Raw genomic sequence first — 13,733 nt, forward strand, 5'->3', positions numbered from 1 at the left:
AAAATGAGACATTTTCACTAGAAATAAGACAAATATTTTTGTTAAGATTTTGAGTTTTTGCAGTGATCCATTTTACTTATCCTGTGAAAGACAGATGCATATTGATAAGTTCAGAAAAGTGTTTTTTATTGTTGTGTTTTGATGTATTTGATGTAAGCCCAGTGGATATTTAAAGCTTACAGAAGGCTGCATTTAACTGCTGCTATGTCATTCCTGCAGTATTTCTGCAGGTGTTTTGGTCACTGCTATTATTTGTAATATATTATAATATTTGTAATCAGAACAAATTATCTGTCCCCATATGATAAAATCCACCATCCCCCCTGATTTTTTTTTACAACTCGAGTACTGGCTGCGGTTCTGTTTAAAGCCGGGCAGACACTGTGCCATTGCCGGCTCGTTTTGAACCAATTTTCCTCTTGTTTCAATCATTAATATGTGTGCAGACAAGGTAAAAAAAAAAAAAAAAAGAAAACTCAAACTCTTTCAGTTCACTGTGTTTTCTAGTAGTTCTTCTAGTTTTCTATTGTTACTTTTAAGTTTACTGTTCCCTTTGTGGTTTTACTGGTTGTAAAGCATGTAGCTTTAATTATCACCCAATTCTGTGTTTCACCTTGTTAGTCAACTTCACTCCAACTCATTACCACCAATTTTACACTTATTTTTGGAATGAATGGTCAATAGACCTTATTTACATAAAATCATAGCTCATTTTTGAGATAGATAAAGATAAGCCGAAATTCTGAATTTTTTTTGACTATAGTTAAACTCAGAGGCATATAAATTGATGGATTATCACAGACGGGTATATGTGAAAATGAAATGAAATCATTTAAAATGTTTGGACCACCACCCAGCACCAGCCAGTGGTTGGTGGGTCAAATTGAATATCACAGGAGAGGAGAAATTGAATAAAATATCCATAATTCAATGCAAGTAGTGATCAGAGGTGGGTAGTAACGAGTTACATTTACTCCGTTACATTTACTTGAGTAAGTTTTGGGAAATTTTGTACTTTTAGGAGTAGTTTTGGATAACTGTACTTTTTACTTTTACTTGAGTAGATTTGTGAAGGACAAACTGTTCCTCTTACTCCGCTACATTAAGCTACATTGAGCTGTTACTTTTCTTTTATCCTTTTTATCCGTGTACGCGTCAATCTCATGACATCACTGAGTGATTCTTTGGGAAAAAGGTTTGTTTTTGCATGTTTTGTCACATTTACACAGACTCAAACACACACAGAGTTTCTATGAGTTCATGTTTGTTCTAGTTCTGCCTGGTTGAAAAAGAAAAGTACAAAGGCTTGAAATTTTGTGCTACTGGTGCTTAATTTATTTTTTTATTCTGTTATTTTATTATTTATTAAAGTTCTTGAATTTACTTTACGCTTATTTTAATTTAAGCTATTTTTCATTTTTTTATTAATTTTAATTTATTTTATTATTTTATTGATTTTAATTTGCCTGAAGGTGATTATTTTGTACTTTTGTCTTTTTGAATGGGTGTGTTAAAAAAATAAATCAGACGTTACTCAACAGTTACTCAGTACTTGAGTAGTTTTTTCACCAAGTACTTTTTTACTTTTACTCAAGTAATTATTTGGATGACTACTTTTTACTTCTACTTGAGTCATATTATTCTGAAGTAACAGTACTTTTACTTGAGTACAATTTTTGGCTACTCTACCAGCTCTGGTAGTGATCATCAATTTTATTTGAAATTAGTGTAACAGAGGCAGTTATATGGAAGAAAATCATATTTTTGATATAAAAGAAAAGTGAATATGGGTCAATTTGACCAAAAGACCACAGAAGGGTTATCTATTAACATTTCAACATAATCAACTCATCCAAGAGATATTCAGAAGAGCTTCTCTTCTGCAAATGGTACAGTAGATGAGCTGCCATACAAAGGAATGTCCCTTTGGGGATTAATAAAGTAATTCTTATTCTTATTCTTAAAATCCGTCTAGCTGACGTGACCCAGGCAGACCAAACAACAGGCTTCAGCTTGAGCGGCCGTTTTCCGCTTGGTCCTAGTGCTGACCTGTCTCCATTTAATATAGCGTAACATTGTTTTTGGACGGTAAAAACTGCAGGGGACCAAAACTGCCTTTTGAAAAAGTGCAGGATACATGTCCCCCCCCCCATATTACGTCCGTGTATGAACGTACAGTCAGTGTGAGCAGAGACCTGTCGCATCAGAGCATCAGGTCCGTCCCAGCCGGTGTTCTGCCAATTTCTGCTCCCTGCCGAAAAAATGCTACGTTTGGGTTCTGCGCATGCGCACAGTCGATTTTCAAAGTTTGCATCATTTCTTGCACGATGTAAAATGGATAATGGGATGTTGATTATTTGATCCTTCAAAATACACGACCCATGACATGAATGCATTACACTTTGTGAACATTATACGATAAAGAGAAAAAAAACAACAATTCTATGGCTTTATTTGATATTCATTCAGTCATTCGCCTTTATTTAACCAGGCAGGTCATTAAGAACATTCTTATTTACAATGACGGCCTGGCAAGAGACAAGGACCACTTGGGGGTGAAAGGAAGTGGTTTAGGGAGTAAAACACAGTAAAGTTGTGGCTCTACAAAGGTGGAAAACCTTTAGGTAGCATTTTTTGGCAAAGCTGCAGAAATGGGCAGAAACTGGCTCTCGGCTCTGCGCGTGGCCGCGCGCGGCCGCGCGCTCCTGATCGGGATCGCGGATGGAAGCTCAATAATAATATAATAATATAATAAAATAAAATAATTGCAACACGCATTAAAAAACCACAATACAACTTACGTGACGTGACGGCGTGACTCCACATGTTGCTGCAAGTTGCAACAACCCCCGTCCCCCGCCCCGCCCCCGGCAGCTTCCAGGAGCTGCGGCTGCGCGTTCCCGCGGTCTGCGCGCACGCGGCCCGCAGACAGCTTCATGCTTCTAATCCAACTCAAAACATTCATTATAAATCGCCTCTTGCACATACAATGCTCAAATCATATTATTTTCAACAATATTTTTACGAAGTTAGAAGTTAATTCGACATTGCATGACAAAGTAAAGATTTATTTCAAAATGAGTTCATATTTTGAATAAAGTCGGTGACAAACTGTCCCAAATATAGAATGGATATCAGAATGGAAGCCTGATTAAATGTATTGATTTTGGGTCAATTTGGACCAAGTATTTGAAAGTTAAAACAACTTTTATGTTCATGGCGAGACACCGAAATTTGACAACCTCTGACAGCGACGCCCTTTGAGAAAAACTTACAGTTTTCTCTGTCAGCCATCGTCAATGTCTTACCTATTTATCTGACCAACTTTGAGATCCATCCGCTCATCTCCCTTTGAGCACAGATGCATACTAGAAGACATGACAATTCCTGGTGCCAACAGGTGGCGCTACAACCGATCCTGAATATTCCACCATAGATGTCTTCAGGCTCAGCCTACAATCATGCACATACGTTTTCAACCACATCAAATCATGTATTGCTGAATTACAGCCAATTGGTGTTTCATGGCGAGCCTTAAAAATGACCCCAAACTTCGCCGGATCACTACGGTCAAGCCCTCTGCTAAAAACGTAAAAGCTTCGCAATTTAGCGTCGGCCATGTGTCTAGATTGTACAAACCAAGTTGTGAGCCAATCTGATAAAATCTCTAGGAGGAGTTCGTTAAAGTACAAGGCCTGGAAATGACCATAATTCATGAAAAATGACATTTTCTGTTCAAAATGACGGACTTCCTGTGTAACTTAGAGCATGGGTCCAAGAGACTTTTTTGTAGGGCTTTGTCTGATATAATAGACACATAAAGGTCATTGCTGTAAGTCAAACCATATTGTGGGGCTCGTCAAAAACATAAAATAGGTGGCGCTATAGAGCCTAATCCTTTTTGACCCATGCCTGTCGCCCATAAAATACGTAATTTTACGCGACTCTGGAAGCGTGTGCAAAATTTGGTGAGTTTTTGAGCATTTTAAGGCCTCCAAAAAGGCAATTTATTTATGGCGAGAATAATAATAATAATAATAATAATAATAATAATAAACATCACAGATACAATAGGGTCCTCGCACTTTCAGTGCTCGGGCCCTAATAATAACAATGGTATAACAAGCTTAGCTCTGTTAGAGAAAAGACACGTGGACAAACATCTGCTTTCAAGTGCAGCGAAACTTAATTTAAAATAATGAGAATTTGCCATAAGTGTAGCGTAATTTTCAAGAGCTGCATGTTCTAGCTGGTCTGTGTTGACTGAATGCCCAAAATGCATGTCATTAGCTCAGATGTTGCCTGGAACTTATCCAGATGAATAAATTTGCTCTGACAGAATGGTTTTAACGCAGTGTCAATAAAAATATATGAATGACAGCATTTGAACAATGCACATCCTTCTCATGGACACTTTTGGCCGGTGCAGCAACTATTTGAACTACTTTGAGACTATAACTTGTCTTGTTGAGCCGGCTACATCATAACCAGGGGAGCCGGTTCGAAGGTGAGTGTGAATATTTTTGATACGTTATGAGATCAGTTCCTGTGCAAAAGATCTCCATTGTCATGTCAATAAAACAAAAAAAAAACATCTCACGTGAGCATAAATATCTTTTTGCAATAACATCAACTCACTGATCCACCGCTACGGCATTATACATCTGAGAAAAAAAAAAGCACTAAAATGGCATCAAAGAGGAGCAAAATGATCACAACAGAAGGCAACATAGCAGATGTTCAGAAAAGATTTGAAATATCTTGGGATCAAACGAGCAAATGGCATCTGCAAGTAAGTTGTCAAGTCGTTTAATAACGTAGCATTGTTTAAATTATTGAGTTTATTTTTATTTTGTAACTAATGATCCCCAATTGTGCATAAAGCTGTGGCTTCATGTCATTTTACCTGTTGTGGTACATCAAAGTGTCTGCATTCCCCTTACGTAGCGTGCAAAGCTTTGAGGTTTTGTTTTTAGGACTCATATTAGGCAATACTTCAAAGCCCTGAGGAAAGGAATGTCATATCAGTGAGGGCTTGTTTAGAGTTTGTTTATAGAGTGCAAGGCAGTTCAGGGAGACCATTTTCTTTACTACAAAATATCTCCCTGTGCTTTGTCCTTTTGATTTTGTAACTTTAGAGCTGTAAAACTTACTTTTATATCTGCCCTCTTGAAGACTTCAATTAATTATACTTTCTTGATTAACTGTGGAGGCTGCTCCAGTTCTACTTCTGATTCTCTGGAAGTTTCAAATTAAAACATTCCCGCCTCACCAGGAATTTGCATTTCAAAGAAGGAAAAAGCCTTTAATATATTTTAAAAACAACAAACAAAGCGAACCTTTCTCTCCAATTTATATTTAGGCGAGAGGAGAAGTCATAGCGTGTATCTGCAGAGCTAGGTTGCACAAGAGATGGTGTATTTGAAGTAAGAGCGAAACGATTCTGTCCTCTGGGTTTTTTTTGGGGGGGGAGGGCGCAAAACGAGGGATGACTCATATGAAGTAATTTCCTCACGCTGATGTTCATAAGTCATTACTGCGCTCAGTCTTCAAACTCTGCCGTTATCTTCGTCCGCCTCGTATTGATGTTAATGTTTACGTTCATCCAACCAGCTGGCCATGTGGTCAGTAAGCAACTCAAACACATAAACACACACACACGTACACACACTGCCCTGCTGTGACCCTGAACACACAATAGGGACTCACCCGTTACAATGAATCTCAGAGGGGAAACACAGCTGGAAGTCATCTGAGTTGTAGTGGACGTACAGGAAGCAGCTACGCTCATCAATCTTCGACGCACTTTGGCAGAATGAATTAAACAGAGAAAATGCAGTTTATTTGTGTGAATCAGCTGCACGCAAATCAAAAACTCTGCTGCATACAAATGAGAAAACAAACAGGGATGCAGACATATTATAGTCTACATCCTTTAAAAACTATTTTTTTTGCAGCTAATGTTTGTATTGTCAACATTAGATCAGTTGGGTGTGGGAAGCAGGTTGATCAAGCAAGTCAGATTATTTCTAGTAGAAAGATTCTTCTTTATCTCCCCTAAGATACTAAACTTTTATAAAAATTAACGTTTTAGTTAGTTGCATTAAATTGCCAAAGCTGCAATTAGGCAGACAAGACTTACACTTTTGGACTTTAAGAACATGGAAATACTGACCAGTGGCCACAGGGGACAAGACAAAAGGGCAGAAACCGGAAAGAAGACAAGTCTGAAACTTGACTGAGAGAACAGAAATGCGAGAGCCGGCCAAGGTTTTCCCGGACAGCCACTCATCTTTCTGGGTCCCCTGGCTCTGCTCGAGGCTAAAACACACACAAAGCTGAGAAACGTTTGCACATATTTTTGCTCCTCCTTACCTCACTCCTCGAATTGCAGATGCTGGGAAACACCACTGGTGCAAGCCTTTCTGCAGAATTAAATATGAAACGAAAAGTGACGCAGAAGAACACACCCACATCCACACTGTCTTGAGCAAGCATTCATTGATGCATGAAGGAGTGTCATGTCTTGCCTTTGTTTTTTTAAGTTCTTTTTATACAGACTGAATGTATCGCACATAAAAAGGAAACACACTTTGATTGGACTCTGTTTCCCACCTTTAAAGATGTGACATGCCTCAGCTGAACAGTCCGACTCTCATCTTCTTCGCTTACACTCACGACAGCTGGTTGGAAGAGTTTACTGGGCTCCAGAATGAGCACCTGCAACAGCCACCCAAAATGTAAACGTCAGTCTTTAGTCAGGTTTGGCAAAGCCCACGTGGCATCCATTACCGTCGAATGGCAGGATCCAGGGGCCTCATGTACAAAGAGTGCGTGGATTTCAACGTGAAACCGTGCGTGGAATTTACACGTACTCAAAAAAAAATTCAGATGTACAAAACTGTGCGTACGCCCAAATCCACGCAGGTTGCTCTGTACATACCAATCAGCGTGGATTTGAGCGCACCTGCGGGAGCACAAAACTCCCCCCTGTCTCCTCCCTCAAAACACGTTTATTGAGTCTTATACATTGTGGATGTCCGTGATCACCACTCTCATAACCAATATGAACAATATAAACTTATATTTAAAACATGAAGCATCACAATCTGATTCCTCCGCTGCAGAAAGACAACTTTTGCCAAGGGGATTATCGAGGTGCAAACGTGTGAAATAAAGAGCAAAGTTGCTGTAACTCGGAGTGTTGCATCCACAGGAGAGAGACCGGTCTTAGTCCCGTACTCTATCACCGGAGAAACACTTTCTGGAGTCCTGCAGCACCTGTAGCCGACTCGATATCAGAAAGTTGCCTAAACATTCAATAAAAACTTTATTCATCATGGCTGAATCACATCAGTTCGTACCAACCAACCTTTTTGTGACATCTTAGTTTTATTTTAAAAGACAACTTTACAGAACCGGTTTATCGCTGCAAAATGTATTTTAATGTTTCTCTTATGGGATGTTTTAGGATCTGGCCGGAGCAGCTGGTCCAGTTAAGGGCAGAGATCCAGAAGGATCCTCTTGGTACCTAAACCAGCTGCTGGTCCAGATCCTGGACCAGCAGATCGCTGTGATCTGATGCATCAGCAGGTTCCTCTAACGGAGCCAAAGCTGCCATCGGGATTTGTGGGTTCCATCGTTGAGCTCCTGCCTTTAGTTGTATGTTCAGATCATGTGGTTGATTGTGAGATTGTTGCAGCTCCACTCTTGTGTAAATTATCTGGTGATGTGGGGACTGTCATGTCCTTCACGTAGTCGTGAACTTATTGTTGACTTAACGTTTCCTCATATTCTGCACTTCACTGCATCACCAGTGAGAGTCGGCAACGGACAAAACCTCAGAAAAGTGCGTACCTCAGCCTTGGTGTGTGCGTGAAAGACCGCAACTTTCTACGTTCAAATCATTCTTTGTATTTCCGACCGTGAGCGTAGAAAGTGGCGTATGCACGTTTTTTTGTGCGCCGCACGTTTTGTACATGAGGCCCCAGGTGCGGAAGTTTGTTTTTGACCCTGAAATCCCAACTGTAAAGATACTATCATCCAGAGAGGCTAAACATTGGTCCTACTGGTGTCTTGTGAGGTGTTTTGTTGTCTTACTGGACAGTATTCTGTTGAGATGGTGGGTTTGCAAGTTTGCAAAAGCAGCTCCATCCAGAAGTCCACGGTTTCTTGTTTGGGAGATCTCACCTCAGGCAGCTTGGCAAACTGACGGTACAGGATGTACGTCTCCATGATGGATGCCACGTACCTGAAGGAAACGCCAATGTAATTATCAGCTCAGACATACCATTCGATGGTACAAAACTGCATTCTTTAAATACGCTCTTATAAAGCAGGAAAATCAAAGCAATGATCTGTGATTGCCACTGACGAGGAATGTGTTCGGGTCTCACCAAACAGGGGCCTTCAGTCTGTACAGCTTCTCTGAAGCTTCAATGACCTTCCTGTGTTCGCTAGCGAGGATGTTCGCTCCCAGATAGAAACCTACATCCCAGTATTCCTTCATCTTCTCCAAGCTACCCTTTCTACCAAGCAGTGTGCTTATGGTCACACCTAGACATGAGCATAATGACAAGCACAGCTTATTCATCTTCCAGGGTGCTGAGACAGTGTAGTTACTATGCACTCACAGACATTGGTCACCTACACAGGTACGGGTGCAATAACAGCTGATTCGAATGAAGAGATCTATTCCAAGGATGAGTGTCGTCTCAAAAGGTCATGCCATGAAACATTATGGAAATGACAACGCTTGACCACAAAAAAGTCTCTACCTGGCCTGATTTCATCAAATAGGGAAGAGTATCTGCATGTTTCAGCTGGTAAAGAGTCATTTAAGCTACACCGCTTCGCATTTCTTAACAACAACCATGTCGGAAAACACATCCTGTGGTTGTAGAAAGATATTACTCTGTTTCAGAGGGGTGAAATTACTCGTCTGCATCAATCAAAGGAAACTATTAAGGAGATTGCTGGAACGGCTTAATGGATGGTGATGAACCATTAAATGTGACTGGAGATCACTTAAAACGTAGTGTAATGAAGATTCGTGTCATTAGGAATAAAAGCTCTGTGGCATTACGAAAACCACTGATCAGTGGTGCCGATTGAAAGAAAAAAAGGCTTCAAATTGCGAAGGAGCAGGAAGATTTGACGCTGCAGAAATGCAACATGGTCTTGCAGTCTGATCTTGTACTGTCCAATCATGTTGAAACAGTATCGTGGTCTAAGGTTGCTTCATTTTCTCTGGTTTAGATTCGGCAATGATTTATGCACCAAAAAAAAGAAAAAGAAAAGGGGAGGTCAGTTGACAAACTGAATATACTCAATGACCAGGTTTTTCCAGTCAATAGATGATGCCAGAGGCATCTTACAAGACGACAAAGCAGGATTCATCAGGTTCAAGTTATGACAGAGTGGAATTTTTGGGACGTAGTGGATACGCAGCAGTCCAACTCTCATCATCATCAAGGTTGTTTTTTTATTATTAATCTAACTATGGGTGTAAATAAATGTCTTTTCAAGATTATGTCACAGAAAACGCATGCCATGTTTTGTTTTGTTTTTGTTTTTTTGGGGTCAAGCCGTGTATCAGGAAATGAAGCTCCAGTACTGTACTTGGAAACGCTTGGGTTAACATGAAATAAGCTACAAAGATCTTAATCTAAGCAGCCAATGCTCACTCCTTGTTGTTACCTTTGCATTTGTTTAGTGAAAGTGCTTATGATAAATTATATTAAAATCATCTTCATCTTCTGAGCCAGAAATACCACCAAAAATCTAGCATGTTTTCATAGTTTTAGGTGCTATATTTACAGTGCTTTATATTTAAGACAAATGTTTAATCTCTCATCTGGATCAAATGCAATAAATGTTATATAATACTGTATAATATGATATTATAATTTGACAATTCTACAAAAAGTAAACCAAATTTTCTCCAAAATTATACAAGCAGTTCTTTTTTCTAATGTGTTTTGCTTTGATTTTTTTTGGCACCTATTTTGCGCAGCTCAATTGAAGTCTCAAATTCGTGTCCAGCTGCCATCAGCAGGACCAAGCTGTTGATGCCAGAGTGAAGAGTTGGCTCCATCTCAAAAGCTTTTCCATACCTGAGAGAAAAACAAGACATAAACTGAAGCATAAAGTGGGAGTATAAAGTGCACTGGGAAAGCAACAAAAACAAACACTGGAAAGACGAGCATCAATGAAAGTTACTGTTTAACTTGGTGTAGCCTGGAAGAATAACCCTAAAAGCATAACACGGACAAATGCCACCTTTCACGCCTTTGACAGAGTTGAACAAACACACAAAGTGGCTGTACCAGTAGCAGGCCTGGTCTCTGCTGCGCTGGTCGGTGAACCCCGAACTCAGGAACGTGTCTTTGTAGATTCGCCCACACAGGCAGTACACGTCCGACGCCACCTTGTTTCCCGACTCCACGATCGGCAGAATCGCCTCCAGAGCCTTTGCACGGTCTCCAGGGCGATTCCTCCTAAAGCACAATATCCACGCCGATGAAGCTTAGATATGCTGAGACATGAGAAAGGCCACCTTGCACACAAGTGATGCATATGCAAATAAAAGCTGCAAACTGAAATGGCTCAAAAGCAGAGGGAATACATGTGGGTACCTGTTCAGAGCAAATATATAGTGAAACTTAATATTCTGGTGCCTCGCTATCATACACATCGGCAGGTTGTTCAGAGTCTCCACCAGCTTGATCATAGCATCATAGTCCTGGAAAAAAAAGACCAGAATAACAATTTGTTGACTGTGCTCACAGTTTACAAATTGACATATATTAAAGATTTTATTATATCATTAATTTATAAAAACTCAAAATCTCCACAGAATAATAACAGACCTCTTCAGGGTCAAGCAAACTAATGAGCTTTAGTAATATCTCATGAGACTTTGAAATTGTACTGAGGAGAAAGTAATCGTACACTACAGCTAGGGCTGTTCGATTAATCGATTTTAAATCGTAATCGCGATTATGTAATTAGAACGATGTTAAAACGTGAAAATCGTAAAATCGATTTTTCACTTTTTTTTTTTTTTTTTACCTTGCCAGATGTGGTAGACCGGCTCGTGTTCCTTGCAAAAAACTTGCAAATGTGAATAGCAAATGTAATGACTGACATTACACACCTCTACCTCCTTCATGGGTTGCATTATTATTTAGCATGCAAAGACCCAGTTTAGTTTAATTAGAAAATGTCTTGTTTTATTTAATTGGAAATATAACTTACTGTATGTTTGCAAGTGCTGATTTTTTTTTTCAGAGATAAAACTTTATATTTTATTATATTTTTTAAGACTTTTTTTCAACTTATTTTACAGAGTTTTGCACTTTAGTCATTCATTTTTGGTTTAATAAGAGCAAAGTTTGCACTTAAAGCCCAATGGGGCAAATGTTCAATAAAAAAACAGCATATTTGAAATCATTTCTTTGCCTTTTGTCAATTCACAAAATAATCGTAATCGTAATCGAAAATCGGATTTTGAGAGAAAAAAAATCGAGATTTTATTTTTGGGCAAAATCGAACAGCCCTAACTACAGCCCTCAGTCTTACCATGCGCTCTATCTGCAGGTTTTAACACACAAACACACCTGAACGTCCCTGTAGGACATCAACAGGTTCACCACAATATCGGGCGTGAGCAGATCCACGCTGTCCAGGCGTTTCTGGATGCGGCTCAGCTCCTCGCTCAGGGCTTTGCCGCTGAACCGCTCCCGTGCCATACGGATCTCATGCCTGACCGACTCCCGGAAGTACTCGCTGTGAGTGTAGACACGGAGGAAAGCACACCATTTCACAATATGACAATCCTCATTAAACCAGTCAAGTGATGTCTCACTAGACGGAAGCTGTATTGCAGCGAGATGAGCCCGAGCATGTATAAACAAGACTGATGGTATCGGCCAGCCGAGGGTGGCTCACCTGGACTGAATGTGTATGTTGTTCAACAGGTGCACCAGTCTCTCCACCAGCGGGGTGAGCAGGGGCTCCAGCTGGAAACTGGGCTGCATTAACTCTTTCAGGCAAGTCATCATTGTTGCATCACAGGCAAACACTTTGCCTTGAGGTGACACCACGTACGGGATGAAAGTGTAACTTCCACACTGCTCCTAGAGGAAGAGGATGCATGCATCAGGTTTCACATGTGCAATCTTGTTGTCTTTTTATCCCCTGGGATCAAAGCTGTGTTAAGAAAATGCTTATTATTACTATTCTAAATTAGCAGAATATGATGATCTGATCTTTTTTTTCCATTTCAAATAAGTGCTGAACAAAAATATTAGGATTAAAAGCAAAGAATATTTCTAAAGAATAATTCTATGATATTATATAATATCATCTATATAATAACAACGTATAAAGAAAATAAACTGTCATAAGGATGGCAATTGATAGATATTGAAAATATTCATTGGCTTGTTTCCATAACGGGATCAATTCAATGAGACCTGAGGTGCCCTCGAAACATGACCACAAAAAAGGAAACAGTGATACATTTAGAGGGTTAAAAAAAAAAAAAAACTGCTCAGTGGAAATATTCCAGTGAGTATTTGTAACAAAGTCAGATCCTTCTGCTTTTTTACCAAACATTGCACTAGAGCGCTCTCGTTGAAAGGTCATTAAAGAATGGGCTGTTACCTTGAGAGCGAGCAGATCACTGTCCTGCTTGTAGCAGTACAGAATGATGTTGTTGCTCATGCTGAAGCTCTCTCTCACTCCAAGGTGGTAGAAAAGGGACGGCTGGCAGAAAGTGTCGCTCATCTCCACCACCGCCACATCTGAGGGAGAGATGTTAAAGTAAAGGCTGATTTATGGTTCTGCGTTACACCAACGCAGAGCCTACGCCGTAGGGTACGGCATAGGCTCTGCGTTGATTTAACGCAGGACCATAATTCAGGCTTTAATAGTCCATGGGCCAGAACCCAAAATTTCACTTGTCAGTACCACTCCAGGTGACAAAACTTACTTTTGATTTTTTTAAAGATCCATGTCTATAAATGATATTTTGGTATGATAACCCTTCCTGAGTGGCAGCTGTATCATAGTTATCAGCTCATGATCTTACCCAACCCCTTCAGAAAATTACATTTTAGATGCTGGTGCATATCCTGGTTTACACTCATGTACAGGATATCTGTCAATGTTTCACAATACTTTGGTATCATTTTAAAGGGGACCTTTTAAGCATTCATTCAAGCTAAGATGTTATACATTTCCTGAATCCTTATGGTCCTGTGAGCATTCCAGTTTTTGTATTTTGCGTCTCTGTTGTTCCTAGATGACACAGGGCTAAAAGATAGTATATCATTTAAGCAAAAATGGTGTAAAAATGTGTGTTGTTTATAGTTTAAAGAGCTGCAGTGACCTCTATGTTGGTCAGAAAGATTCACATCTTAGCTTGAACGAATAGACGAAGATATGAGTAGAAAGCGCCGTATTTTATATATGCAGGCTAATTTGTTGACCAGAAGATTTTCCTGGTGTTCAGAGAGGGTGAAAGTGGGTCTTTTTAGGGCTTACTGTACCCCTTTCTATACTGCACCCTTATGGATTAAATTTAAGAAGGCCAGCATCCATAAATTACAGGTTGCGTACAACGATTGTCTGCGTATTTTGCTTGGGAAACCAAGATGGTCTAGTGCAAGTGAACTCTTTTGTAAAGTACATGTTATCACTTTTCATGCACTTTTGAGGCGATTGAT

The 13,733-nt window shown here is 39.7% G+C and overlaps 1 protein-coding gene across 1 annotated transcript in view; it reads right to left on the reverse strand.

The window, feature by feature from the left end:
* Window positions 1-13,733, reverse strand: part of si:ch211-1i11.3 (mitogen-activated protein kinase kinase kinase 5) — a 29,910-nt gene that overhangs the window by 15,182 nt on the left and 995 nt on the right. Inside the window, exons 2-12 of the mRNA XM_061717273.1 lie at window positions 12,670-12,809; window positions 11,953-12,140; window positions 11,622-11,790; window positions 10,638-10,744; window positions 10,329-10,499; window positions 10,003-10,115; window positions 8,397-8,556; window positions 8,101-8,251; window positions 6,616-6,720; window positions 6,376-6,425; window positions 5,710-5,805 (exon numbers count right to left, since the gene is read on the reverse strand). Coding sequence (XP_061573257.1) covers window positions 5,710-5,805; window positions 6,376-6,425; window positions 6,616-6,720; window positions 8,101-8,251; window positions 8,397-8,556; window positions 10,003-10,115; window positions 10,329-10,499; window positions 10,638-10,744; window positions 11,622-11,790; window positions 11,953-12,140; window positions 12,670-12,809 — 1,450 coding nt within the window. The remainder of the gene's footprint in view (window positions 1-5,709; window positions 5,806-6,375; window positions 6,426-6,615; window positions 6,721-8,100; window positions 8,252-8,396; window positions 8,557-10,002; window positions 10,116-10,328; window positions 10,500-10,637; window positions 10,745-11,621; window positions 11,791-11,952; window positions 12,141-12,669; window positions 12,810-13,733) is intronic.

This window comes from Cololabis saira, chromosome 3 (assembly GCF_033807715.1).
Source record: "Cololabis saira isolate AMF1-May2022 chromosome 3, fColSai1.1, whole genome shotgun sequence".
In the NCBI taxonomy this organism is placed as follows: domain Eukaryota; kingdom Metazoa; phylum Chordata; class Actinopteri; order Beloniformes; family Belonidae; genus Cololabis; species Cololabis saira.